The sequence below is a fragment of the Sceloporus occidentalis genome, unplaced genomic scaffold (assembly GCF_023333645.1).
Source record: "Sceloporus occidentalis isolate IW3139 unplaced genomic scaffold, rSceOcc1.0.p SCAF_4, whole genome shotgun sequence".
Taxonomy (NCBI): Eukaryota; Metazoa; Chordata; class Lepidosauria; order Squamata; family Phrynosomatidae; genus Sceloporus; species Sceloporus occidentalis.
Genome location: NW_028316984.1, coordinates 195,160,305 through 195,185,051, shown reverse-complemented (window position 1 = coordinate 195,185,051; position 24,747 = coordinate 195,160,305). Strand labels below are relative to the sequence as shown.

Below are 24,747 nucleotides of genomic sequence, written 5' to 3'. Positions count from 1 at the left end.
TGTTTTTTTGAGATTTCTAGTGTGAAGTGTCCAATGCTGCTTATTTCTTACAATACCTGGCTGCTGTACCACAATTTCATGAGGTGTGGAACCTTTCTTGTCTGAGACGTAGGAGAATACCAGGTCTTTGAGACTGTCAAAATTAATTTTTTCACAGTTAGCGCTGTTCAATGTAATCCCCTTGACCTTCATGCAGGCTGTGCCGTTAGACAACTTATAACCGTAGGTCTTAGGCCCTGCTGACACAAACTCTGTAATGGTCTGATCTGCAGGAACCTCACTTGTGAGATCCCCGAGAAAATCTCCGAGAGGAGGGTCCCACTCTCCTTCCCGACTCACAAATATGACACTGTCTGTGTCATGGTACAAAACACGTCTCCCAAGCTTGTCTAAGAGTGCATAAAGTTCCAAACGTGCATAGGCCGTTGTAAAACAGGCAAGGAATTCGTTTTTTCTACCCGAGGTTGTCACCCGGTCGTCGGAATATTTCCAGGAGACACAAACAGCCTCATCGTCAACAAATTCAAACATTGAAACCTTGTAAGCATCAGAAAAAAGCAGCTGAAAGAATTCATCGGGGTCTCTCAACACCTGAGTGTGAGGGAGGTTTGTTCTCTGCCCAAACTTCCCCCACAAAGAATTTAAAAACAGCTTTGCAATCTGGCGCTTTGCAGGGTTCACAGCGATCTGATCTTTGCGCAAAAGCACCCCCTCCCTCATATGATATTCCTTTATATACTTGTTTTTGTCCTCATCGGTAACACACCAGTGAGGATAGCCTGAAGCTTCCTGCTTCTGTCGTAGGTGCATCTCGATGTATTTTGAAAACAACACAGAAGACCTGCGTGCAAAGTGCCATACCTCATAGATTTCCACAACCCTGTACCCCTTCTCTAGAGCCACATTTAACTCAATGGAGCACCACGTCCCCTTTAAGGCTCTTTGTTCATCTGTATGTTTGCACGGGTCCAACTGCCGCTGTTCTGCACAGGTTGAACACAGCACAAACATAAGTTTTCCAGAGATCCTGGAAGGCAAAACTGGAAAATAGAGTTTTCTGGGAGGAATAACTTTTGCCTTCACTATGCCAAAATAGTTTGTGACCGGTTCAAAGTCCTTATAAATGACTTTGGGATGCCCCAGAGGGTATTGTTTGGTTTTGTTAACATAAGGGTACAGGCTGGTGAAATCGTAGTATTTCACTGTCTCCCCACTTTTAGGTTTATAGTAGAGACAGATGGCATTTGTACGACCCCCAAAGAGAGCATCTCTGGGGTGTAGGGGTTCTGGAAGGCGGGATGAAGCAAGAAACGTTTGGAGTTTCACATCTGTTTTTACCATATTATCCCATTCGTGTTGCCAAATCGTTCTCAAATCAAAACCCCGGCTTTTGAGTTCAGCTGCTTTTTTCTGTGTGGAATTGTAGAGAAATTCATAAGATTTCCCCACCACAGGGTTTTTCTCCTGGGGAGGATAACACAGGACACATCCATGATAAAAGCAACCATTAAATTCAAAGGCTATTTTCCTATTACCTACAGCGGCATACCCGTCAAGAAAATAATCTCCAACTTTAACCTCTCCACCATTTAAGGCATGCTGAATCTCAAGCTTTTCCTCATGTTCAATATACAAAAGCCATTGAATAGACGGTGTGGAGTATCGCTTAAACTGATTGTGGTAATTTACAAAACTTGGAATTGCAATGGTGTTTTCTTGCAGAAACTTAAATCTATACATCGCAAGAGAGACACTTGCAAGGGTGGGGAATTGGAGGGGGTCTATAGCAAACCACTCCTCATATTCTTTTTTCCCTTTCTTCCCTTTCTTCCCTTTCTCCACTAACTTCTTTTCTTTTGTCAGTTCTACAATTTCATGCCTGTACTTGGTACAGGCCTCTACTAAAATTTCAACATCCTTTTTGCAGTAAAACACAAGCTCTTTCTGCATGTCAAAGATTTTATCCTGATTCTCTGAATACCATGCTAAAAAGGCTTCCTTTTCACCAGGCATCATATATTTTACACCAAAATCTTCAGCTGAGGGCATTGGGCCTACATAATCCCAATGCTCAGGTGTGTTAAAGTAATGGGGAAAATATCCCTTATAGCTCTCAAAGCCTAGAGCTTTGGGTAGTTTAGAGAGGGCCATAGGGAGGTGACTCAGGGAGTCAATAAATTTTATATTCAATTTTTCCACTGTAACAGAAATCAGTTTCCCACCCTGAGCGATAATTTTTACATCAAGTTTTTCTTTCACCAGCTGATTCAGCACCAGGTAACCATCATAACCCTTAGAGTTATGTGCTAAGAATGTGCAGTCAGAAAACTGGCGGTCTATAAATGTTGTAATAAAGTCAGATAAACATGTCTCCCCTTTAAATTCCCAACTTTTGCCAGCAAGGGGCCACTCATAATCTTCATCCTCATCATCGCTGTCATACTGCTTTTTAGCCCCTCTCTTATACCTCCGCTTTCTTTTGTTACCATTTTTAAAGCACTCTACAGTTTCCCCTGGAAATGCTTTTACAAAGCAGTAGTTAGGGACATGTACACCAGTTGCTTGGTGACACTCGAAATCGTAAAATAGATACTGTACAGAAACCTCAGGGGTTTTTAGGGGCTGCATGAAGCATTTATGTTCATCATCTTTTGTGATGAACCCCCAACAGACTGTGCACTGCCGGCCTTTACACTCTTCCTCATCATGGTAACTTTTCTGGTAATGCGAGCATTTAGGACAATAGCTCCTGCTTTCACAGCGTACCTTTCCCTCTGAGACCAGCTGCCTGTGTATTTTTAAGCACTCTTTAGACCTACAATTCAGCTTACAGTCAAAACACCTAGCCTGTTGATCTACCACAACCGCACAATCTTTTCTCAAGCAGAGGCGACAGAAATATAAGCAGGTGTGATTGTTATGGTTATATAGGCTCTGGCAAAATATGCAAAAATTTCGTACCCCGAATAAGGCTTTTACATTGATTACCCCATAGAAGTGTTCGTCATGCAGAAGCAGCGTGTATGTTTTTTGATATTGAGGGCCTTGGGTTTTAAACAGACTCCACCCCTTCTTAGAATAATGTGCCACATGAATATTAATTTTTAAGTGGTTTTCAGCATGTGAAATATCACTTAAGGTCACTTTTTTCTGATCGGACCAGCCAAGCTCCTTATACAGTTGCCTGGCTGCTGTCAGCAGTTTTGCATCTGTGGGAATCTTTTCACTCATGACAGCAATCAGGCCACCGCCAAAACAGAGGTTAGTGCCTGTATAATTTAAATCAACCAAATGTTTTCTTTTTCTGGCAACTATTTCACTAGAGGGGATGGAGCCTATTGATCTATGCCCTCCGCCCCCTGGGGGTTTCACAATCGTAATTATGAGACGAAAACTGGAATGGGCACAGATTTCCATGTTGCTTTGCAACAGGTTACTCAACTGTGATAGAAAATCCTCAGCATTTAAAAGGTCCTTACTTTTTTTAACAGAATACAGAGGATTTCTTAGGCCATCAGCCTCCAGTCTAATTTGAACACAATCTCCCAGACTAATTCGCTGGTTAAGATCGTCTAGAATATTTTGTATTGAGTTGTGTAATGCGTGTATAGCTTGCGTGTACGATGTTACATGCTCTAAGTTTCTGAATCGGAACTCCTCACCGATACGCACTGTATGATACAACCTGTGGGTCCACTGCCATGAGCGTACACGCTCTGCATACACGGCAGGGGGGCCCTCATCATCTGGGGAGCCTGGGATGTTTGCAGGTAGGGGCTGGCTCTCATCCCTGGATGATTCAGAAGACTCCAAATCATTCTGAGGTTCTGCACTGGAATAAGAAGGCTGGTTATTATCAGAAACAGAGTCACAGGGGTTTTGGTTCTCAGCCCTGGATGGGTCAGAGGCCACGGAAGAAGGGGTGCTGGAACAAGAAGGCTGGTTATTATCAACACTATGTTTAGTGTTTTTTACCAGGCTCCTCGAGTTCAGGCCCCCTTTACATTTCCTATTATTTTTCCGAGTGTGGAGTACTTTTTTTGATCTGTTAATCAGGGTGGTTACTCTTCTTCTCCAGTACAGTTTACCATTGGCAGGTTTCTTCCAGTACCCCGCCACCCTGCACCATTTACCATTCCGGCCTTTCTTGATCCTTGGTTGTAGTTTACCTCTGCCTATCTGCCGATGTTCAAGGGACCTGTCCACCATGTACTCGTTATATTTTTTAATACTCTCGTAAAAAGCATCCATATGAGCTTGTGTTACTGGATTGTCCCACATATAATTCAAATGGGCTTCATAGCCCTTGGCCCGTCTAAGGATCGCGCAACCTTTCGCTACCATTTTCTGCATCTCCACAAAGCAGGCCGATAACGTTGCAGCTTTCTTTCTGCGGGCTTCAAAGCGTTGTAAGAGATTTCCGTCAATCACCATCACCTGCTCATTATTTTTTTGCTTCTTAGAAGCCTGGGGTGTAGCATCGTGGGGTTCTTCTCTGTTACGTTTCAGAGATTTGTCTAAAAGCAAACAAAATAAGAAGTATTATAGCTCACTCACTCACTCATTACCCCCCCAGCCCTTAAATACCACAACACACACACACACACACACACTGTACCTCCACTTTTATTTGTTGTCACTGGAGTTTCAGGTGCCGCATTGCCTTCGTGGCTGCCTTCAGCAAACATCAATTCTGTAAAGAAAAGACACTAATTTCAGAAAGAACAAACCCACAAAATAACACATTTAATGTTGTTAGCCCCCACCTCTAAATTATTATTTTTTTTTGACCCACAAAGCAGTGCTAATATTGTTAAGCACAAATTTTACCTAATTCTTCATCTGTTGGGTGTGTCAGGTTTGGGGCCTGTGTTTTAGCCAGCCCTCCTGTGCCCTGTGCAGTCTCCTCTGAAGGAACGTTTTGGACCTGTTTTTCCATGGCTTGCAGGGGCTATGAAGTACCAGCTGTGCCTGATGAACACAAACATGTTGAGACATGCCCACTAAACCCACCCCTCGCATATCAGAAAACCCCACAGAATTATACTGTTGAGACTGAGCTGCCACATTTCTGCTTCTGACAAGAAATGGAGAGGCAGACATTCAGCATTGTTCATGTTTACTTAAATCTAGTATGTGACCAAGTTCCAGATGAACAAATAGATGAAAAAATATACCACACTTTACAAAAATTGGCCAATTCAACTCAGAAGCACGTGGAAGAAAAAATGGAACCCTTAATAACACAGTTGGAAATTCCAAATATTTCTCGTGCTTGTGAAATAATCCATTTAGTTATGAGGTCTCAATTTTCTGATGGAAAAATCAACTGGGGAAGAATTGTGATGACTCTCTTATTTGGAGGTTTTATTGCCAAAAAGCTGAAGACCAGAGGTGTGCCTCTCACAACAGGAAATGTACAGCAAATTACCAATTGCATTGCCGGCTATTTGATAATGGAGAAACACATCTGGATGAAGGAAAATGGCAGCTGGGTAAGTTTAACACATATTCTTTAGGAAACCCTATGGAACCAGTGATCAATTGAGAAAAATGTGTTGCCCTAACAGTTTTTTTCTTTTCATTATTTCAGGAAAACGGCTTAATAATGACGCATGAAGTTACACCCAGAAATATGAGAACAGCTGTTTTTAACCGTCTGTACAATATTTTATATCTAAAGTGGTTGTTATTTCCGGCATAAGCTCTTGTATGCTAATGTCCTATAACAAAGCTATCCACCCAATAAAATCTTTTGAAATTACCTAGTCACCATCAATTCCTAACCCCTACACACACACAAAGCAATGCTCAAAGCAATGGTAGTTAACAGGCTTATTTAAGAAAAACTGGCAAAAAAAAAAAAGTTTTAAACAGAATAAAAAGATTTTCCAAATGGGCACTTATTTGAGAAAAACCAAAAAAAAGAGCTTTTAAAACAGGCACATTAGACAATTTAAAACCTAAAAAAGAACTTTTTGGGGGAAAATGGCAAAAAGAAGTTTTCCAAATAGGCTTATTTAACAATTAAATGAACTTTTAGCACCAACAAGCCAAAAGTTAACAATACAAAAGGCTGTAACTCTGCTGCGTATGAGTAATCAGCTCTTGACCATAAACCCATTAACACCTCTGGAGCTTTGTTTTCTACCCCCATCAAATCTTCCCACAAAGTCTCCAGAATACTCTTAAAAAAAAGCTTATAAAGCATTTTAAACCTTGTTTCACAAAAAGAGAGCTTTTTAAAATAATATTTGACAAAAATTTTTAAAAATGTACCAAGCACATGTTTTGCATGTGGAAACAGGGGCCAGACTTTTTAATACACATCTTTCTTAATCCCATCAAACATACCCAGCAGTAAGCAAAGCAAAGTTTTTTTAAAAAGGCTTCTAAAGCATTTTAAACCTTGTTTCATAAATACCAAAAAGAGCTTTGTTAAAAATATATATTTAACAAAAAAAAAAAAAATTTAAAACAGTGCTGAGCACATGTTTCCAAGTGAAACCATTTGCCAGACATTTTAAAAACCCGTATATCCTAATCCACACATTTCTACTCTCAGTAAGCTTTGAAAAGTATTTTTTAAAAAGGCTTCTAAAACATTTGTAGCACATGTAAAATTTCTTTCTAACAGAACTACATGCTAACAATTAAAAACATTTAACAGGAAAATGCATAAATACCAATGTTTTTATGGCCCAAAGCCCCAGATTTTAGATGAAGTCCATGGAAAAAGAGAAAGCCGCATGTTATGCTTGTAATTTTAAAGCTGCTCAGTTTTCCCCCCCAAATTAATGGACATTCATCAAATATTTATTCTTTAGTGAGGGAAAAGGCCCACAACAGCCCATTTTGAATAAAGTTTAAAAATGGGGAAAAGGCAATAGTTATAAAGGCCTTCTTTTAAAAAACAATGCTATGGAATATACAGGAAAAAACTTACCAAGAACCACAGAGTCTCACAGGTATGGCAGCCAGAAAAGGACAGACCCCCTTCTCTGCAGAACTTTTATACGTCAGGTAACCAGTCTGTGATTGGCTCTTGAGACTTGCCCCCACCCACCCCTAAGAAAAAGGCTAGGTTGGATCTATCCCCCCTCCCCCAAAAGGTGGTCCTTGGAGGTGGATCTATGACCCAAAGGTGGTCCTTGGGGGTGGATCTATGTCCCTCCACCCCCCCTAAGGTGGTCCTTGGGGGTGGATCTATGACCCAAAGGTGGTCCTTGGGGGTGGATCTATGTCCCTCCATCCCCCTAAGGTGGCCCCCCACCCCTAAGGTGTACATGTTGCAGGGCACATAGCCATGTGGTAAGCCACCCCCCTCCCCTTTTCTCTTTTTAAAAAACTTTTTGCAGAGGGCCCCACCAGGGAAATATAGTGTCTGTTTAAAACTTCAACCATGCTTTTTGTTTCTGTGTTTAGGAGACATTGGGAGGGGGCCTTGGGGGGTTGCAAAAAATGATTTTCAACCCTCTACATTATTTAAGAGCCACCCTGATTTCTGCTTTTTGTTTGAAGTGGGGGGGGGGGTTGGAGAGGTAGCTGTACAGCTTAATTGTAAGAATCTCTCCTTTGCTTTATTTCTGTTTTTAGGCTAAGGAGGGTCAGGAAGTTTGGAGGGTTTCTGTAAGAAGGCTTCCCCCCACCCCCTCTTCATTGTTTAATTTAAAGAGCCATCTCCACCCTCCACCCCTCCATTTTGTATCCCCCACACCACCAAAGCCTCATGTTTTCTAGGGAGATTGAGTGGTGCATGAATACTGATACCCCCCCCCCCCATTGTAAATACTCATTATGAGCCAGCTCTAGAGTAGTCACTTTTTTGAAAAGAAAATCACAAACACCTTTTTAAAATAAACTCTTTTTTATTTTATAACCTTTTAACAAACATTTTTAAAAAAATATCAAAGCAGCCAACAGTTTTCAAACAAACTTCTAGTCAGTCTTTATGGATCAGATGGTCTGTTAATAGTTGTTAGAAATGTTTTATAAGATCTATTTTTAATCACTTTTAACACATGCTCCAAAATAGGCTTATCCCTGGGTTTCAAAATGTTATTTAATTCCTTCAGTGAATTTTCAGATCTCTCTACTTTAGTTACAAGTTGCAAGATTTGGTCTACAGTCTCATTTGTTATCAATAGGCCATTGAAACTGTAAGCTACAAGAATATATACGTGTAACACGTTTTTAAAATCTATTTGCCCACATAACCAGCTCAGTTTTCTACACAGATAACGTTTTGACCACAACAGACAGTCATGGGAATTTTGAGCAGGGGCAGAGATTACACAGCCAACACAGGATTCATAGCGATATTGCTGCAAACAATGGGTGATGATTCCATAACACACAGCTCTGATTGTTGACCGCATGAGAACTTTCAATTCTCTGGGAGAAAAATTTAATGGTTCTTTTGGAACATCTAGTCCAAGAATTTTAGCCATGACCACAGGGCTAGGTTGAGCTGTAGACATCTCGACGAAATCCTAAAAAAGAAAAAAGATAGATTACCTTTAAAATGCATTTTTAAAACACACACACTTAATACCAAAATCCCCTTCTAAAAGATGACTTACTGGAATATCATTCCAGCCAATGCTTGCAAACCTCCACAGAGCTATAGGTAATGTGTTGCCTCCACATGCTTCAGCACACTTCTCTGCAGAACTGCTACTGGCCTGAGGTTGCTAAAATATAAAGAAAATAGTCTTTTTTTTTTTTTTTAGAGGAGAGGTGGGGAGCCGACTTTGTAAGGCTAGTCAAAACCCTTTAAAAATAAAAAAAACCCACTTTTTTACCTGCATTACAGCTGGTTCTGCTGAAACGGCATCCACCAGGCGGTTCCATGCTTTGCAAATCTCATCAGCTTCTTCGCTAGCCAGGTCAGCATAGGTAGAAAGCCCATCATCTGAACTATTGCTAGGATAACGCTTTCTGCTTTTTGGCTTCACATCCCCTGTTTCTTGCTCTGTAGAGTTTGCAGAAGTAGTGGTTGACTCCATGCTGTCTTCCCTGAACATGTCTGGGCTTGCCCAAAGGCTTCCTGTAGCGTTGCTAAAACAGTCTTCTGATTGGCCCTTTTGAATCATCATGGTCACATGAGTCCCTTCAGACGCTCCACCTACAGGCGGGGTTTCATGCTGGGGTGGGGCCACAAGCGGGGGGCGTGGCCGGATATCCGGGGAGGGCAGGACTTCCGGCAGAAGGCCGGATATCCGGGGAGGGCGGGACTTCCGGCAGGAGGCCGGATATCCGGTTAAGGCGGGACTTCCTGTTAAGGCGGGACTTCCGGGGCGGGGCACCTGTCAGTGGGCGGGGCTTATGAGTTTGACGAGAGGTGCCACCCTTTACTACTCCTGGGGTCATTTCTTGCTTTTAGGAAAGCATATCTTGTGCCTAAAATGTGAGAAGATGCCCCCCCCCCCGGTTTTCTTTCAAAGCCATTTGTGGATGATAAGCCTTTGGGGAGGGGGAGTGTGTGTGTGTGTGTGTGTGTATTTATGCCTGGATGACTCTGGGGCCAGAGAAATGGCCTTGGGTCCTGCAGGGTATCGCAGTGTGGTCCCACATTTCCTGCATACCTTTCCTGCATTTCATTACACTTTGTCTGTGGTCCTAATCCTCATTGGAAGTTGCATTTTTTGCCTGGCAAACTGGCAAGGACAACTTTCAGCTTGAAAATACAGGATGTACACTGTCCTCTGGAATTGTCTCTCTTTTCAAGGTATTTAATATAGTATATTAAAGCAACTTCATGAACACACTCTTGGTGTCTTCCAACTAAAGAACAGATGATTGATGGATTGATTGATTGATTGGCATATGGATATTTACATAATGTGTCTCAGTACATGTTTTCAGTACAAATATGTATGAGAATCTTGAATATAACTTGCTTTTTAATCTTGGGACAGGCTTTGTCAGAACTCGAAAAACTTGATTGTCTTCCTTGTATTAAAGAGCTCTCGATATATGGAAATCCTGTGAGTAACCTTTTTTGGAAAATTATATGCATTAAGCTTATGGGTTTTTTTTCTATTTAATTCATAAGATTATTCATAATCTTTGTTTCGTCAGTGTTGTGTAGTGAGCTACATTAAACTGTCACAAAGATGGTTTTCAACTTTTGACATGTTGTGGAGGGCTGTGGATGCACTGTTATGATGTTAAGCCCAACTTGAGTATATGTGTGTTAGGGATGATCATTCTTGATTTTTCCATACCTGAGAAATATGAAGAAAAAGCCATCAGTCCCTCCCCCTCACCCTGCAGGGTTGAGACACACTCAGGATCTTATTTTTCCACAGTGATGGTACCTTGTGTAGAAAGCTACAGAGCTTCCCAAAAACCAGTGTAGTTTTCTGGAAAGCTGTGTAGCAGAAGTTTCTAAAAAGATGGAGGGGGGGGGAACAAAACAGAATATTGCACAGTTTTAAATGCTTTTTTCTTCTAAAAGCCTGTGGGAAAAGCACAAAACAGAATGACCTGCAGTAAAAACTACAGAGCTTTCCAAAAAGATGGAGCACAAAACAGAATGTCATGAAGTTTCAAATGTTGTACAACTTTAAAACAGGAATGGAAACTATAGCCCCCCAAAATGCAAGAAACAATACACCAAAATGGAAGAAACAATATGCCATTTGACCACCCGTGTTATCCTCAGCACTGTTCTCCAGCATCACATCTCAAATGAATATGTTTTCTTTCTATCTGCTTTCTTCACTGAGTTGCCTTGGGGTAGCCATAAGTTGAAAAAGAGTTGAAGGTACACAACAACAACAACAACAACAAAGAACCAGAATCTCAACCTCTAGGAAGGCATGCAAACACATTGAATGTGGAGGTTTATTACCCAGCTTAACCCCAGCCTCTCTCTGCTTTCCAGGTGTCCCGCAAGATTTGCCATCGTGCTGTTCTTATATTCCGCTTGCCGAAACTTCAGGTGCTGGATGGTGTAATTGTCAGCCCAGAAGAGAGGGCCAGGGCCGAAATACATTTGCTGGAACAGCAAGTAAACTACAGTTACTATAATTAAGTTCTGTTTATCTCTCTTACCCTTTGGGGAAGGACCAAGACAGACATGATTCTTCCTGTTCAGATGTTGCCATTGGTGTGTTCTTTTCTTTCCTCCCTTTTGTTTCTGGTAGACATTTGGAGGGCAGCCATGTTTTCTCACATGACAGTTCAATAATGAGCACTGTTTAGTTCCAGTCAGTGGTGCCACTCTCTTTAGCTATCCCAGGTCCCAAAGATGGCATATTCTCCCTTGAGACCCTGCAATCTGCTCAAAATAATTATGGCTGTGCACCAAACTAACATTTTCTGATGGAACTAGCAAGGTGAGCTTGTTCATTTTTTAAAAAAATCTTCCTGCAGCACCAGATGACTTTGAGTGTGTGTGCTTGGCTTGCTTTTAATTCATGAGGAATCTGTTCCTGCTGCTGCCACCTTCCTATCTGATCTTAAGTGGTGGATATAAAAGTACAATAGAGGAGGGATTTCTGGATGACAGAGATAATTGTAAAAAGGGGGATGAATTTACATGGGTTGGCATGAGATGGAGTTAAGAAGCAGGTGTTTGTTGGTTGGTTTATAGGAGTAGAAGGGTGACACTTTCAAAGGCAAAGAAGCAAAAGTGAATGAGAGAGAAACGCAAGCTTGTCCTTGTCACTTTTAACATGACATCAAATTCTCACATTGTACCTGCAGGCTCACTCTCATTTTTGAGAACACAAGTACTGTGTAACATGGGCATGACCTTCCCAGAATGATTTATTGTCTTTACGTGCATCAGGGACTTTTCAGCCCGGAATACTGCTTGCACTGCAATACACAGATAAAGGTGACATGTGTACATGCCAAGGGAGATTGTATATGTGTTACCTATCCACTTTCCCTTCAGCCACCTATGCCCATTCTTTCTCCTCATGGACTGAACACATTGAAGCCACTCACAAATAGAAACAATGACTAGACTGGAAGAACGGGTTGTAAGACCCCTTGGTGAGGGATGAGAGTGGACCACTTCATCAAGACCTTGCTGAAGCTTAAGGAGTCTGTGGCATAGTGGAACTAGAGCTGATAGGATCAAAGCACTCAGACCTTTTGATTAGCTGAGATGATAAAATCATCTGCCCCTCTCTTTACACTTCCCTGTTTCTTTGGGTCTTACCTGCGATCCTTACAGTTGCTGGGAATAGGTGGGTGGGGTGAACAGCAATATATATCATTGTGAATGATTCCCTATTTTAGTGCAAAGTATTTTGAGGTGGGTTTTTTGGGATATGTGGCCATGTTCTAGAAGAGTTTTTTCCTGATGTTTCGCTGGCATCTGTGGCTGTCATCTTCAGAGAATGCTTCAGAGAATTTTAATATATTTTTTATTGAAATTTCACAACACAGAGAGAATATTTTGAGGTGGCTTGGTCTTAAATGAACACTTAGTAACTATCAATGGTACCCCAAGACCTGCTTCTGCTGGTGATGAATGCTGCTATTACTGATTTGCTGAGGTAGTTCACTAAAACTGCCTGCATTTTTGGATTCTCCTTGGAACATGGGTATGATGAGCATGGTCATAAGAAACAAAAAAATTGTCACTATTTGACAGCTGGAGATCTCCTGGCAACCTCATGTTTGCCTACTTAAATGCCATCATAGAAGAAAAGTGGGATATGAGTTGAATAAATAAAACCATGACAGAATTGCATATGTTTTTGTATAATCACAGGATTTGGTGCTAAGTTTAGAATTCAGCTTCCTAAGAAACTGAGCATCCCCATCTTTTCCTCCCAAAAGTCAGGTTGCTAGTCCTTCTGTCTTTAGAGAAAGGTTTGAAAGTAAGTGAATATTCCTGGCAAAATCTCAGTACTCAGACAAGGCTGATTAGAAACTCTGATTTTCAGGAGGTGGAGGGAGACCCAAGGAGCAACTAGCTTTCTCACTTATAATTGGTGGGGGGGGGGGGGGGGGATGAAATAAGCAAAATAACCAAATGAGACTTCTGTATTGCCTCATTTGAAGCAAGAATACAGTCTGCTAATAATCTGAACTGGAGGGGAATTTGGAATTTCAACCTTTTTTCATTTGTAGGTATCTCTAAGGTTAGACTCCACCCTCAGATTTAATTTCTGATACCAAAATTTCCAGCCCCACCAGCAGACACCATACAAAGTCTCTGCCATATTCATGGCAGCTGAGGCAGTATGTCTATCTGTAGCATCACCTCTTCCATGGGTTACTGCACAAAAATGAACATGTTTTTGCCACTCAATGGTGCTTTGTATACAAGACCTATAAGTGGTTGTGGATTGAATCACTGCATGATGTAAACGCTTTATTTCCAAACTGACCTGTGCTTTTGTACATCGGACATCACTTAAAAATAAAAAACATGGCAATATTAGCGCAGCTGGGGGGAAGTGCTAAAGCTCTCTGCTCTTTAGAGGAATCTTCTGTTTTTCAGAAAGCTTCAGTGAAGATGTTCTACCTTGTTAGCTGGAACAGAACAGAGGCATTATCTCATTAGGCCACCGAAGTGGAACAACACACAATTTCTCCCAGTTTTCTTCATGACATCCAATGTGTTCTTCCCTAAGAGCTTGTTAAAAAGTTAAGAAGCAAGATTTTACATTGCTTCTTTTTTTGTTTTTTCTTTTTTTTAATTACTTTGGGTGTTAAATGCACAAGAAATTTCACGCAGGAGCAAATAACCTAATTAGCACCTTATTTTCTACCAGTACTGTCAGAAATGTTTTGCAACTGTAGATGGAAAATCAAAACGTCGCTTCTCTTCCATAAGGGTAAAAAACACAATACGCCAAATAATCCACAGATCGTTGACCTGCTTACCCTTTTTATGGTTTCCCAAAATCTGTGGCCTGAACCAATCCGTTTCACACTGCCTATGGTATGGCTGGTCCAAAATCCCTTTTTCTTCTGGTATCAAATTTACTGCTATATGTTTTTTCCAGATTTTTGTTCTGGGCCTGCTTGACATTTTCATGGAACGAAGATGCTCCCAAATTGATTGCTTCCCTTGGAGAAGCAAGTGTAGGTAAACAAAAGGGTTGGGACATGTTAGCCTCACATGGTGGTGCATCTTCCTTTTCCTTCATCCTGTGTGTGTGGTTTGTCCTGGTGAAAAAGATCTTGATGTGAAGAGATACTCGCATCCACATCTAAAGATATACTGGCCTTTGAACCATAGCAGCCTCTTCAATCTTATCAAATTTCTCATGTAAATGAGGTTCCAAGGGACAAGACATTTTCCCTGATTTCGTATAACTTGCTGTATTTCCAGGGCTAGCCCTACCATTAGGCAAAGTGAAGCAGTTGACTCAGGCAGCAAATGCTGAGATGTGGCAAACAGATGTTGGAAGAGAAAGATATATTTGTAATATGGCTGGCCCTGTACCCTGTAGGTTAACGTGCAACTTTTAAGTCTGCTGGAGGACACACTTGCATTGTCTTGTATTTCATGGAAGACTTACTTGCCAAACTAGTTGCCTTTTCTCCCATGTTCTGAGAAGAGAGAGTACAACAAAATATCTGCATTTCCATTGTCCTTACAACTCCATCTATATGGAATATTGTCTGAACTTGCTTCACAGATAAATTTCAGATTTAGTAGGGTATTTTAAAGGTGACAGGGAGAAAGGTGGGGGCAACTTTTGACCTTGCTACTGAAAATGAATTAAAAAGCCATGGGAGTAAACACTGTTACAATAACCTGATGCCACTTTTTAATATACAGGTAGTTAAAAAATGGCCTAGATTTGCAGGGCTGTTGCCCAGAAACGATTTTTAGCCAATGCACAGAAAATTCACTGTATTGGACTGTGCCTCCTAGAAGTGACTCCCAGCCATCACGGTCACTCCTAGCCAAAGCCTGCATGGTCATAAGAGATTCTGACATAAGTAGTCTCTCCGGAAGTAACTTTCCTATGGTCTGGTTTTAGATGTTTGTTAATACATTACAGCAAGGGTTGGCAGAATGTAGCTCAAGAGGCACATGCAGGCCACAGAGTACATGTCAAAAAACAAAAAGTGAGTTCCATTCACTTTCTGAATGTCAGAAAAAGGTCTCTCTTTGACCTAAAATGATCTATGGGGGATAAAAATATGGCAAAAACACTTAAATAAAAATGTTCTAATAAAAACATGGGGGAAATGCTTTGGGGGAAAAAAAGATTTTTCTTTTGTAAGGGCAGTGCAAAGGGATGTGCAATGCCCTCCAAATTTCCTGGGGTTAGTGTGGCTTCCTGGCCTTCCACAGTTGCCCATACTTTAAAAGAAAGGATGACCACTATGAGCTCTGATATCCCTGCTTACCACTGATTTTAAAGATTGCATCCAGGAAAACTACTTTTGTGGAATGCGGGAACAAACTCTGACCCCCAGCAAAGGACCCTCTTGTCCCAAGTAGAATCATAGAGTTGGAAGAGACCACAAGGGCCATCCACTCCAACCCCCTGCCATGCAGGGAATCTAAATCAAAGCATCCCCGACAGATGGCCATCCAGCCTCTGTTTGATGACCTCTAAGGAAGGAGACTCCACCACACTTCTGTTTGCATAGGAGCTGCTGTCCCACTTTAAAAGCTGTAGCCACTTCAGACTGGTCCAGAAATCATCTGAAGTTGTTTCCTGACTTGCAGAGAAATAGCTTGGTATATCTCTATGGACATCTAACATAAAGTACATCTGACGTAGCTCTTCTGTTTCTGCATAACATTGTTAAGTTTATTTTGTTTTCCTCCTGTTCTCATACCTATCAAATGATAAGGCTAGTGTTTAACCTGGGATTTAGTTACTCTGAAACTCACAATCAAGCCTGTCTACACACTGTAAAACTTCACACAGCATAGCAGAGCATGGGGCAATGCTTGTTTTTTGGGGTGATGAACATGGCTGAAGCAAACTAAACACAACTTGCTGATCCTCAGTCATCTTTCACAGGGAAAGCTAGAAAATGTTTGACACAGCATTTTTACAATGATTCTGAGAGAAAGCTGAAATCCTCTGATCTCACAACTGAATTTTATAAGTAAGGAAAGGATAAAGTGTGATGAGAATTTTAGTTTGATGCTTATCCATATGCTACACATGGCTTCCTCAAACTTTTCTGCCCCGATGGCCAACTGGACCCCAAGGGAGAGCTAAAAACTCTTCCCCTCAACCTCAGAGCAGCCATGATTGCTAATTTTCCACTAGTAATGGAGGTATAGAGCAGAAACCTTGATCAAGGTGTCTGGAGGGGGAGGTTGAGGATATCTCCCAAAACTACAAATCCTCAAATCCCATCGCATTGAAGGAATACAAAGGGAATACTCTGTGACAGGGCAAGGGAGGATTCCAGAAGGTAGACTTGTTACGGCCCACTGAATTTGACCCAGGGAGGGTCTGTTCCTAAGAGGAGAGTGTGGTGGGAATTGTAGTTTGCAGCTTATCCATAGGCTACACATGGCTTCTTCAAACTTTTCTCCTCAAAGCTCTGCAGGCATTTGTAGGTAACAACTGAGAGATTTCACTCCTCTTTCCTCTGTGGAGAAAAGGCGTACAACTGAAACTCTCTGTTCTCAGTCAAACGTTTGTAGGTATCAGCTAAGTCCCAACCTTGGAGAAAGGGGAGGAGGAACAAAAAAGCCATGTCTCCATCCATAATGCTAAGTGGAAAAGTTTCAGCTGGTACTTAGGTCACAGACCCAGTTATATCAGTGTCCATGATAACTGATGACCCCTGAGCGTCATCTGCTACATAGAGGACTAACATGGAGAATCTACCCCCCTTCCATGATTCCCCACCTTGCATTAAGATCTGCCACAGATAATCTGGATCTTTCACAGCAGGGACATAGATTTTGGGGAAAAAATCCCTTGGGAACAGAAGGTTTGAAATCCAAACAGAGCTTGCAACAAAAACAGACCAAAGCATTGTGTCCATTTAGTGGGTTTGCTTAATAAATGGCTTCCACTTCCCTTTCCCCATCCATAGCATTTTTAAAAAAAATTATCCCATGTCCTGCCAGGTCAAAAAATCCATTTTGTGGCTCTTACTCTAAATCAGTGGCTGGGAAGTAGATCCAGAGTTCCAGAATGGCATAACCTGAGATATGTTGTAGTAAAGGTTACAGAGGGAAAAGTGGAAGTTAGTTGCATGTCTACCATTTTCAGCAGCCTCCATGCAGGTAGCATTGTGTATGCTTTACCCTGAGTCATAATCCCCTCTTCTTTTATCCCAGCCCAGTTTTATAATATGTGATCTCTAAGTAAGGATTTTTTTCCCTTTACAGTGTTTTCAAGACTGAGAAGTAAGATTTATTTTGCCTCTTATCTCATCATATATAGATCTTTCCTCCAGCTAACTCTCCAATAGACTCTGGATTCCCTGGACTGCAAGTGACTTTCCCCAAACCTTGCACCATGAGAATTGCCAACATTGCCAATGTAACCCTACCTGGAGGTGTCAGCAATCTCTATGGGGCTGATTTCATCTTTCCTCACACTGCTGATGAACTAGTTGGGACCGAGACGAACAAAAGTGAGTGCCTGTGGACCAATCAAAAAGTGATTGCCCTGATCTGGTGATTTCTCATGGTGGCAACTAATCTATTGTGACCTGTTTAGATGACCTTCAACTGTACAACATGGACACCCAAAAGAAACCAATTTTTTTCAGGTTTTGGTTGAGGGGTGCTGATTGAAACATCTAGAAACAGAGCTTGGTTAAGTCTATGTGTTGTAGCAGAATGGAGCGCGCAGAGTATCTCCGGAAGCCTGCATTAGGATGAAACAATTGGCAGCCTTGGAGCTTGCCAGGAATCCAGCTGTAGATGAAAACAAACTGGAGTCTGGTTTATCTCTGAAGAGGCACTTTATTTCTTAGAGTTGCTGAATAGAAAGGAACACACTAACAATAGCTATATCACATCCACCACCAACACAAACCCACACTGTACAGTAGAGATCTGGTCTTTATATACACTTTTGCCATGTGGCCACTTTGTCCAGCCTCTTGCTATCATCATTTCCTGTGTCACCTGAATTATTGTCCTCCTTCCAGAATGACACTGCATATTTAAATTAGCACTACATGCCCTCTGGCACACAATCACCTTGTACTTCCAACTGCTGACATGAGTTCCAGCTGCAACCAATTCCCTGGTTAACAAGCAGTACATGACCATTTGCCACATTGTCACATCTGGACATTTTCCTTTAGGCTTTATTTCCCAACATGTATATTCACAGACTTATAAGCATGGATAGGAAAATCTGTTAGCTTCACTTTCTCATGCATTTGTGTTTTTAAAACCACACTTGCTGAGGACACAGGGAGAGCCTTCTCAATGGCTGTGAAACTCCCTCCAATAGGATGTTCAGTTTGTGTTTTGTTCTCCTTCTGCCAGCAGGCAAATACCATTTTAGTTAGATAGGTCTTTGGTTGTTAAATCATGGCAGAAGCGTGTTTTCACTGAGCTATGCTGTTATCCACTACCTTTTCTCTGTGTTTGAAATATGTTTTACGGTAAGTTGTTTTAACTAAAATACTACAAAATCCAAATTCCACAAAACAGCAATACTTTTATAGGCCAACCAAAATGCACAAAATACATCATGCAAGGCTTTGAGGTTTCACCACTTCTTCATCAGGTAAAAATGTTAAAAGTCATACCAGAGAAGAAAAGTGATGCTGTTGTAGTCACTGTCCTACATTTTGTCTCAGATGTTGCTACTGTTGCCAGTTCAGATGGTCTGGGGGAATCGCAATGCAGGCAGAGGCCATTCCCCTTCTTGGCTATATGGGAAACGGGGCACAAAAGAGAGTAAACAACAGACAATAAAATTTTGGCTCCATTAGCAGCAGAAAAGTAACTTCCCTTGAGATCCAGGCTGTTCATGCCTTTTGCAAAACTAACTGCCCCTTTCTTAGAATCATAGAGTTGGAAGAGACAGCAAGGGTCATCCAGTCCAACCCCCTGCCATGCAGGAAATCTAAATCAAAGCATCCCCGACAGATGGCCATCCAGCCTTTGTTTAAAGACTTCCAAGGAAGGACACTCCACTCCACTCCAAGGAAGAGTGTTCCACTGTCAAACAGCCCTTACTGTCAGGAAGTTCCTCCTAATTTCTGGAGGAGTTTCTGTACTGTTGCCACTGAAAAATCTTTAGGTGCTGTATAGGTAAAACTTGCCATTTGTAATCCAAATGAAAGAGTTTTGTCTTTGTTGGAAGTAAAAAAAAACCAAACCCAGTCCATTAGCTCCTTTTTGTTAAAGTTTCCCCTGTTGCTGCAAAATTCCATATCTCCAAATCCAGGAACCATATTCAGGCATAGCTGTGTTGGCTATGCAGCAAAATACAACAAAATCCATAAGACACTGATACTTTTATTAGCCAACCAAAATGCACAAAATACATCATCATGAAAGCTTTCAAACCTTCACCAGTTTCTTCGTCAGGCAAAGATATTAAAAATCATACAGGGGAAGAAAAGTGACAATGTTAAAAGTCACAGGCCTATATTTTGTTTCAGATGTTACTGTTATTGTCAGTTAAGATAATTTGGAGCAGTGGTTCTCAGCCTTTCCTATGCCTCACAACCCTAGAAAATGTTTAGTTACACCCTCTACAAAAAGAATATCACATGTCCAAGTTAATTCAAGTGATAGAGGGAGATACGGTGCATGTGAGCAGAGGTGGTGGGCAAGCTGAGATGCCCCCGAGAGTTGAAATGAACTCTTGCAATCTATGAAACACTATATAATGATTATATCAGAAGTTGTGTTATAATGTGGAGTCGAAGGCTTTCGTGTGTTATAATGATTTTAAAAGCAATACACTGACCATTAGTTACTTACTTTACCTATGCGTTAATTCTATTATTCTCTCCTTCTGATTGAATAACAAGATTACTATCTACCCAACACAACCACCTACCACTTCTCAAGGCACACTGGCAAGCTGGCTGAGTGATGATATGTGACTTGTCACTCAGGGACACAAGACACTCTTCATTGCAACTTCTGAAATTCCATCTTGTACCCCAAGTGAGGAACCCCTGGTCTGGAGGGATCTCAATGCTGGCAGCAGCTACTCCCCTCCTTGGCCATGTGGGCCAGAGACAAGAGGCCAGTAAAACACAGGCAATCAAATTTTAACTCCATTAGCAACAGAAAAGTAACTTCCCTTGAAATCTGCCCCTCTCACAGAACACTGACTTTCCCAAGAAGTCTCTGTACTGTGTGTTTTTGTAAATAGAATTATTTGTTTAATTGTTTTAACTTTAGTAAAACAAGATTTTAGCTGAACTTTGTTTTAAGTTGTTATAAGCTACTTCTGATCCTATGCCAGGAGAAAGGTGGGTGATAAATTAAATTGATAAAAATGTGGATCCTTTTTATCCTTAACATCAGGTTTGCAAATGCTGGTAAATGATTCAGAAATGAACTGAGACTTCCCCCTAATCTATACTTGCCAAATTAATAGCTATAGCTGTTCCAAGCATGGCAAGAGCCATGTTGTACCTACAAGAGTTAAAGAGGGGGAAACTAAATGTGGGAACAGCAGCTCATCATGAAACCCACTGGGTGACCGTGGGCAAGTTACACACTTTCAGCCTCAGGGGAAGGCAATGGCAAACCTCCTCTGAACAAATCTTGCCAAGAAAAACCCATGATAGGGTTGCCATACATTGGAAAGCATACAACAAATATATAATGGCACACAACAAATATATAATCGATGCAAAGCAGTCAAGGCCCTGGGCCTAGGTGGATGAATCTGTCAGTGTAGGGCTTCTGCAGTTACCCACCTCTCCATCAGGCCCAAAGTTTTAATGCAGATTTCATGATTGCTATTGTTCATTCATGTATGTCCCATCTTGAGTGGACTCAAACATCTTACAAAAATTAAAACAAGTACAGGTTCTTTGCTGCCCTTGCAAATGCTGGTATACTCTAATCAGAAACAATCTGAATTGAAATTCTGATCCATCTATACCTGTGAGTTTTATTTCTGATGGCAGATACTTGGAGCAAACTGAATGCCAATATACATGCTTCTCCACTGGCTGCCCAGTCTGTTCTCTGCTGCTGGTTTCGGTTTTGTTTTTTGGTGGGGAAAGCTGCATTTAAAGTGATTTATTGATTGACTGATGGGTTGCTGGTTACTCCTGTGTATGACCTCCAGTATGCGACTGCCTACAAGTTGCTGGAAATATAACATATTTCTCTTTACACACACACACTGAAGTGCATCCCTGAGATCTGGCATGTAAATTTGATGTCTGCCTCATGTAAACTATTTTATTTTCCTGGTTTGGCAGAAATAAGAAAAGAGCGTGAATCTGTTGTCTGAATCAGTTAGCTATCTCTCAGCTTCTGTATACTTTTTCACATTTGTGACTTCTTTTATTCAGTGACTAAGTTTTGAAGAGGGCTAATTTTAGAGTTTGACTTTCAGACAAGAAATCAAAGAATGCAGCTGTGGGAGCCATTAATCCTCGGAACATCCATGCACAAGTAGCCATCAGGCAAGCCAGAGGTACATCAGCTAACCCACCAAGCCATGCACCATCGCAGAGTGGTTCTTCCCGAACAAAATGAGGGAAAGGCAGGTATATGAAAGTTTGCAAAATTTGCACAACAATAGGTATGCCATTAAAACTCCTGTATTAGGCTTTCTACACTTCATTTTTCTCATTGGACTTAGGGCTGTTTATTTATTTATATTATTTATACCTCGCTCTTCAGCCACAAAAGAGTCAGAGCAGTTTACAAATTGTTAATTTGACAGTTCCCTGCCCTCAGGTTTACAATCTAAAAAGACATGACCCAAAAGGAGAAGGGAATGGCAGTGGGAAGAGGATGAAGTCTAGCAGATACTGTTGGTTCTTCTCTCCCTTCAAAGCCAGGGCAGAGGCAGTTGGAATGAAGGGAGGATTCTCTGTCTGCTTCTGGGGTTAGGCATGATGGAGCTATGCCTGCCTCTTATTCTCTCCCTCTGAGGCCAGGATGACAGCAGTTAAGATGGAGGGAGGGCCTGTCATCTTCCTTTGGGCTAGGCAGGTGGAACTGTGCATGCCTTTTCTTCTCTCTCTCCAAGGCCAAGCTGGCAGCAGTTAAGGTGCAGAGAGGGCCTTTTATCTGCCTTGGGGGCTAGGCTTGGGAGAAGCTGTGCCTGCCTCTTCTTAACACATGAGTTCTGTTCCTGCAACAGTCACATTAGTAAAATAAAAAAAGAAATTGAGAACATACCGCTTTCAAAACAGCCATCACTGCATGTCTTCTCGGTTACGCAACTGGGTCTGCTTCCCCCATTGCACTGTCTTCCTGACTCTCCCTTAACCCTGCCTTCCTGCCTCATGCCTTAGCCAGCATGCCTTTTGGTTATTTTTACTTTATTTTATTTTTTCATTTTTGTCACACAATTCTAGTGCTCTGTTTCTGTGAGTTAAGGGTTTTTTTTAAAGAAAGAAATAGAAAAACAGCAGCAACCAGGAATCAGGCTGCTTGGGAATAGCAAGTGGGAGGGTGGACGGGAGAAGAGGGTACACTGACACCGTGTGACTGTCAATCGCACAACTGCCCCAGCAGAGATATTTCACTTCTGAGGACTTGTGCAATTGCAAGGTCATTGATGGGTTTTCCCCACCAATGAAAAAGGATGGCTCAGCAACAGAACAGCTACAGGTCAGGGGCAGCATCCTGCAAGAAGTATCACCAAATTATGCTTTTTTTCCCTGGTGTAATTGTTATTTAAAAGCCACATGCGGTCCTTTCTTTCTTTCTTTCTTTCTTTCTTTCTTTCTTTCTTTCAGAAAACAGAACATTAGCACATCCTGGAAGAATGAAGTGTAAAGAAATGGAAAAGGCAAACAGACGCTAGTTTTAACAATGATATAAATGTTTATGTTGGTTGTAACCCTGCCAGCTAGTGTTAAACTGAAGAAGAATTTGTTCCATAATTTTACATGTATATATTCATATCTTAGATCTCAGGCTAATATGAACAAACTAACAAAGCTTATTAAGTTGATGAAGCATGCTTTCTTCTATGATCTGGAACGTAATAAGATATTTTGAATGAAAACCCAGCCTTTGGTTCAAACCATATATGACACCAATAGCATGGTTATAGTTTTTGGAAGAGGCCATCAGGAACAGAAAATATGTCATTTGCTCAAAAATGCTTCATTTCCCAGGCTGCTTTCCTGTCCACCCAGAAGAAGACATGTTGGAGAATCTACAATTGGGAATTTACTTTTTAATAATAATTACTCTCATTACTTGTTTTCATATTTTAAAATTAATGTGCTGTTATTCATGACAACAGAAATCACTCGTGTACTTGTCACTTTTCCATTACTTTTAAAAAACAAAATCTTGGAATTGATAAGAAATAGCCACACACAAAAAAACCTTTGAAAAATCCACTCAAGATGTCTAAAAATTGTCTTTTAAGAGTAACGAGGAAAAGTGATGATTCTCCCTCATTCATAATGTTGTTCCCATTCCTTGCATTACTTTTGAAATGTCACTTTCTTACATTCTAATTAACCTCCCTAGAATAGTGATATAACTATGATTCTGTTAGCATAATAGAATTGTAGAGTTGGAAGAGACCCCAAGGACCACCCAGTCCAGCCCCATTCTGCCATGCAGGAACACACAATCTAAGCACTCCAGGCAGATGGCCATCCCACCTCTCTTTAAAAACCTCCAAAGAAGGAGACTCCATGACACTTTGAGGCAGCATCTTCCACTGTCAAATAGCTCTTACTGTCAGGAAGTTCTTCCCAATATTTAGGTGGAATCTCTTTTCTTGTAGCTTTAATCCATTGTTCTATGTCCTAGTCTCTGAACTGTAGAGATAAAGTTTTGTTGCATCCTCATGCCACCCATCATCATCATCATCATCATTTTATTTACTTATATCCTGCCTCTTTCCCAATATAGGCACTTAAAGCACCAATCAGCAAATTGACAAGCAATACAATTTAAAAACAGAACAAAAATATTAAAATGTATAAATATAAAATTTAAATAAACTATTAAATAATTTCAAAAGCTAAAACAGTTATGGATTAAAATGTACTGTGTTAAAAAGAACTCTATACAAACTTTAAAATCTGAATCGCACAGTATTTAAAGCCCAGCCCTTGTCAGTATCAGAAAGCATGTATGTATGTGTCTGTGTGAGTCTTGGGGGGTGGAGAGAGAGAGAACACAACATGAAATGCTTTGTGGCCCCTTAAAGATGAACCTATTAGCATTTGTGAACTAGAGTCCACTTCACCAGACGCATGGGTTGTTATCCTGAGCTGCAGGTGTCCAGTTGCAGATGGAGAGCAGAGAGAAAGGAAACGTAGTGCTAAGTTTGCAGGTTCTATTTTTGATTTCCCTTTGCCTGCCCCATTTAGGGCTCACTTTAGTTTTTTCCACTGCAACAGACTAACATAGCTGCCTCCTTTAGAAATTGTTCATAACTAGCCTTCCACGTGTGTTGGCTACAACCCCCATTGCTAGAGTTGTGGTGTAGTGGGAGTTGTAGTTGCAATGCAACACATTTGGTGGACAGCAGGTTTGAAAAAGCTGATGGAAATGAACAAAACTGCAGGCACAGACATGGTCTCTGTGAGAGGCTGAGCTTCAACTCCACTCACTTTTAATCAGCCAATGGTTTGCTTATCAGTAGAAAAGAAAGAAGGAAAAAAATTCCAGTGAAATCCAGACCTGCT

The 24,747-nt window shown here is 41.1% G+C and overlaps 2 protein-coding genes across 2 annotated transcripts in view; one reads left to right on the top strand and one right to left on the bottom strand.

Moving 5' to 3' along the window:
* LRRC9 (leucine rich repeat containing 9) overlaps positions 1 to 24,010 on the top strand; it is a 94,866-nt gene extending 70,856 nt beyond the window's left edge. Inside the window, exons 26-30 of the mRNA XM_089522792.1 lie at positions 9,921 to 9,989; positions 10,892 to 11,017; positions 17,355 to 17,547; positions 21,471 to 21,624; positions 22,828 to 24,010. Of these exons, the coding sequence (XP_089378918.1) occupies positions 9,921 to 9,989; positions 10,892 to 11,017; positions 17,355 to 17,547; positions 21,471 to 21,613 (531 nt within the window). The 3' untranslated portion in view covers positions 21,614 to 21,624; positions 22,828 to 24,010. The remainder of the gene's footprint in view (positions 1 to 9,920; positions 9,990 to 10,891; positions 11,018 to 17,354; positions 17,548 to 21,470; positions 21,625 to 22,827) is intronic.
* On the bottom strand, positions 7,868 to 9,008 carry LOC149315231 (uncharacterized). Its single transcript, XM_089521481.1, has 3 exons — positions 8,805 to 9,008; positions 8,583 to 8,693; positions 7,868 to 8,492 (listed from the first exon to the last, which is right to left on the bottom strand). Exons 1-3 carry the CDS (start codon positions 9,006 to 9,008, stop codon positions 7,950 to 7,952), a joined length of 858 nt encoding a protein of 285 aa, XP_089377607.1. The 3' UTR covers positions 7,868 to 7,949.
* Positions 24,011 to 24,747: the final 737 nt, after the last annotated feature.